At 33.8% G+C, this 3,424-nt stretch overlaps 3 protein-coding genes across 3 annotated transcripts; 2 read left to right on the forward strand and 1 right to left on the reverse strand.

Annotated features, from left to right (window-relative positions):
* The first annotated feature begins 238 nt into the window (after positions 1–238).
* LOC129952948 (glutathione S-transferase 1-like) lies at positions 239–991 on the forward strand. Its single transcript, XM_056065929.1, has one exon. It carries the CDS (start codon positions 302–304, stop codon positions 962–964), a length of 663 nt encoding a protein of 220 aa, XP_055921904.1. The 5' UTR covers positions 239–301; the 3' UTR covers positions 965–991.
* Positions 992–1,649: 658 nt separating this feature from the next.
* On the forward strand, positions 1,650–2,545 carry LOC129952949 (glutathione S-transferase 1-like). The gene is made up of 2 exons (XM_056065930.1): positions 1,650–2,383; positions 2,415–2,545. Exon 1 carries the CDS (start codon positions 1,712–1,714, stop codon positions 2,372–2,374), a length of 663 nt encoding a protein of 220 aa, XP_055921905.1. The 5' UTR covers positions 1,650–1,711; the 3' UTR covers positions 2,375–2,383; positions 2,415–2,545.
* A 19-nt stretch (positions 2,546–2,564) lies between these two features.
* On the reverse strand, positions 2,565–3,214 carry LOC129952955 (glutathione S-transferase 1-like; the record flags this gene model as incomplete). The annotated part of the gene is made up of 1 exon (XM_056065937.1): positions 2,565–3,214. A coding segment is annotated over one exon (648 nt), but the record flags the coding sequence as incomplete, so codon positions are not given.
* Positions 3,215–3,424: the final 210 nt, after the last annotated feature.

Below are 3,424 nucleotides of genomic sequence, written 5' to 3' on the forward strand. Positions count from 1 at the left end.
AGGTTCTAAATAGACGATACTTTCTTATCTGATTACAACACTAAGATAGGATTCAATTCAGGAAGGAAGTCAGCTAAATTCTAGAAAACCTCACAAATCTATGTCTTTAAATGAGCTGCCTTTTCAAATGTTTTATCAGAGAATATTTGATAATGATTTCACTCAATCACAAGCATGTTTTTATCTCATAATGATAACATCGTTCTCAACTTATTTAGCTTTTAAATGCCTACGAGTAATTCAATTAATCAGTTGAAGCTTGTATTCGAAAGTGTTCAGATCATCATTACTCCAAAAAATTATGGGAAAAATTATTTTATACGGAATTTTGCTGTCGCCTCCAGTGCGTGCTGTTCTTTTGACCCTTCACGAATTGGATCTAGAATTTGAGTTTGTTGAAGTTAATCCTCTAAAAGGGGAACAATATAACGAGGAATACGTCAAAAAGAACCCCCAACACACGATTCCTCTTCTCGAAGACGATGGCCAATGTATTTCGGACAGCCATGCCATAATTGCATATTTATGTCGAAAATTTGGAAAAACTGATTCACTCTACCCCAAGGATTTCTATAAAAGGGCAATTGTTGACAATCGTCTTCATTTTGAATCAGGGATTCTGTTTGCTCGTTGCTTGAAGGGATTTAGGTCTACAAGTGAAACATTGGAGAACAAGTTGAAGAACATCGAAGAAGCTTACGACTTTATGGAAGTATTTCTCGCAGACAGTACACACATGGCTGGAAATAATTTGACTATCGCTGATTTGAGTATTCTGCCCTCCCTCAGTTCATTGGATCTCATTGTTCCGGTTAATTCAACAAAATGGCCAAAATTAAATTCCTGGTTGGATTTGATGAAAAAGTTACCTTATTATGAGGAAGTTAATGTTGAGGGCCTTAGATTGATTGCTGAAATGTTAAAACCAATGTTAGAATCCATGATAGCTGAGTCGAAGAAATAAAAGACTTGCTAGAAATTTGTGAATAAATGTGTTTTATTTTATTTGTTAAGAAGATCATCTAAAAAAGCATAGTAACACTTGCTCATAGACAATTGGACTTTTAAACTTTTGTTTAGCAATATTTGAAATACCTATAATATATTTTTTGTTTTAACTAATTTGAATCTTTTTTCAAAACAAAAAGGTAAAGAAAGAGCGTTTGTAATGCATTCCACATTCGCGAAGTGCGGTTAAAGAACGAATCTCTATACTTTACAATACAACAGAAGTTGGACTTAAGGTTAAACTGATAATCAAATCATAGACGCGGCTGGCATATGTAAGAAATCATATTAAAAAATGAAATGCCTTACAATTATCTGACAGAAAACTATGATAAATAATTCACTTCAACAACATTTCTGTCTTGTATTTATATTTCAAGTTCTCAAGCTGTCGAAAAGACACCCGATAGATTTCAGAAGTTTATTTATTGTAGCAAAGTTCTAATAGACCATAGTTTCTTATCTACTTTTAGCATTTGGATATATTTCAAAGGAAAACAGTCAAATTATAGAGAATCTAAAAAACAAGTTCCGTGCATGAGCTGCCATTGTTTTAATCTGTTTTGTCTCATTAAGATAATATCATGCTCAAATTATTTAACTTTTAAGTACCAACGAATATTACAATTTACTTACTTTTTTAATAAGCAACTTATCAGTTTAAGTTGATCCTCGAAAGTGTTCAGTTTACTATAAAAAAATTATGGGAAAAATTATTTTGTACGGAATAGTACCGTCGCCTCCAGTGCGGGCAGTCCTTTTTACTCTACACGAATTGGGCCTTGAATTTGAATTTGTTGAAGTTAATCCCCTGAAAGGAGAACAATTCAACCAGGACTTCATCAAAAAGAATCCCCAACACACGATTCCTATGCTTGAAGACGATGGCCATTGTATTTCCGATAGCCATGCCATAATTGCCTATTTGTGTCGAAAATTTGGTAAAACTGATTTACTTTACCCTAAGGATTTCTATCAAAGGGCAGTTGTTGACAATCGTCTTCATTTTGAATCGGGGATTCTATTTGCTTGTTGCTTGAAAGGCTTAAGGACACCAAATGAAACGTTAGAGACCAAAACGAAGAACATCGAAGAAGCTTACGATTTTATGGAAGCATTTCTGGAAGACGGTACACATATGGCTGGAAATAGTTTGACTATCGCTGATTTGAGTATTCTACCTTCGCTATCTTCATTGGATCTCATTGTTCCGGTTGATTCAACAAAATGGCCAAAATTAAACTCGTGGTTGGATTTGATGAAAAAATTACCTTATTATGAAGAAGTAAATGTTGAGGGCCTTAGAGTGATTGGTGAAATGTTAAAATCAATGCTAGAATCCATGAACGTAGAGTTGAAGAAATAGACGACTTGCTATAATTTTTGGGAATAAAGTTATTTTTAGTTATAATTTCTGGTGATGATTCATGAGATAACACTTGCTCTTAGGTTATTTGACTTTTGAACTTTTGTTTTGGAATTTCTGGGAAGTTTTAAAAATGTTTTAGGTTAAATAAATACAAAAAAACAACTACAATTTATTTTTTTCAAAGTGATTTTATTCTTTTTTTAAAGCAGTTTCACATTTTTTAGCAAATAACGCTAATCCCAATTCATTGCCTCTCTCGTAGTAGGGCAACTTTGTCATGAGTTCCTTCCATGCCATCAATTTAGCAAATTTCTTCCCATCGATTGGTATTAAGCAATCCAAGCTGGAGACAGTGGCTAAAAGACTAAAATCCGCAATTGTCACATTCTCTCCAGCTACATAGTTGTTGTTTTCTAGAAATTTGTCCAAAATTTCATAACCACTAATGACGGAATCGTGTTTGTCTTGGGGAATTGTGGGATCACTCTTTTGGAATACTCCAATGGTAATACTATTTAAAGCAGCGAACAGCACTCCCGAATCGAAAAAGAGACGATGATCGACCAGGGCACGTTGCTTGAAGTCCTTCGGATATAAGCTGTCATCTTTGGCATACTTTCGCACTAGATAGGCCGAAATCGCATGGCTATCAGCTAAGAATTTATCCTCGTCCTCCAAAACAGGTACCAATTGCAATGGATTTTTTTTACGGAACTCTTCGGATTTCTGCTCGAATTTTGAAATTTGAACTTTTTTAATTTTGAATTCCAAGCCGAGAGCATTTAGAGTGAGAAGAACTGTTTCTACAGGCAGGACTTGGTTCGAGACCGTGCAAAATTAGAACCATATTTTTTATTTTTGACTGATTGTTGGTTAATTTGAAACGAAACGTTTAACTATACAATTGTAACTAAAAACGAAATTCTTTTTCATAAATCGTACAACTGATATCAAATATCAAAGCAACCTTTAATCTATTTCTGTATATTCATTTATTATCACTGCAATTAATAAAGATAATACTGCTCCAATCTTAATGTTGTTAGC

This window comes from Eupeodes corollae, chromosome 3, assembly GCF_945859685.1.
Source record: "Eupeodes corollae chromosome 3, idEupCoro1.1, whole genome shotgun sequence".
Lineage (NCBI taxonomy): Eukaryota > Metazoa > Arthropoda > Insecta > Diptera > Syrphidae > Eupeodes > Eupeodes corollae.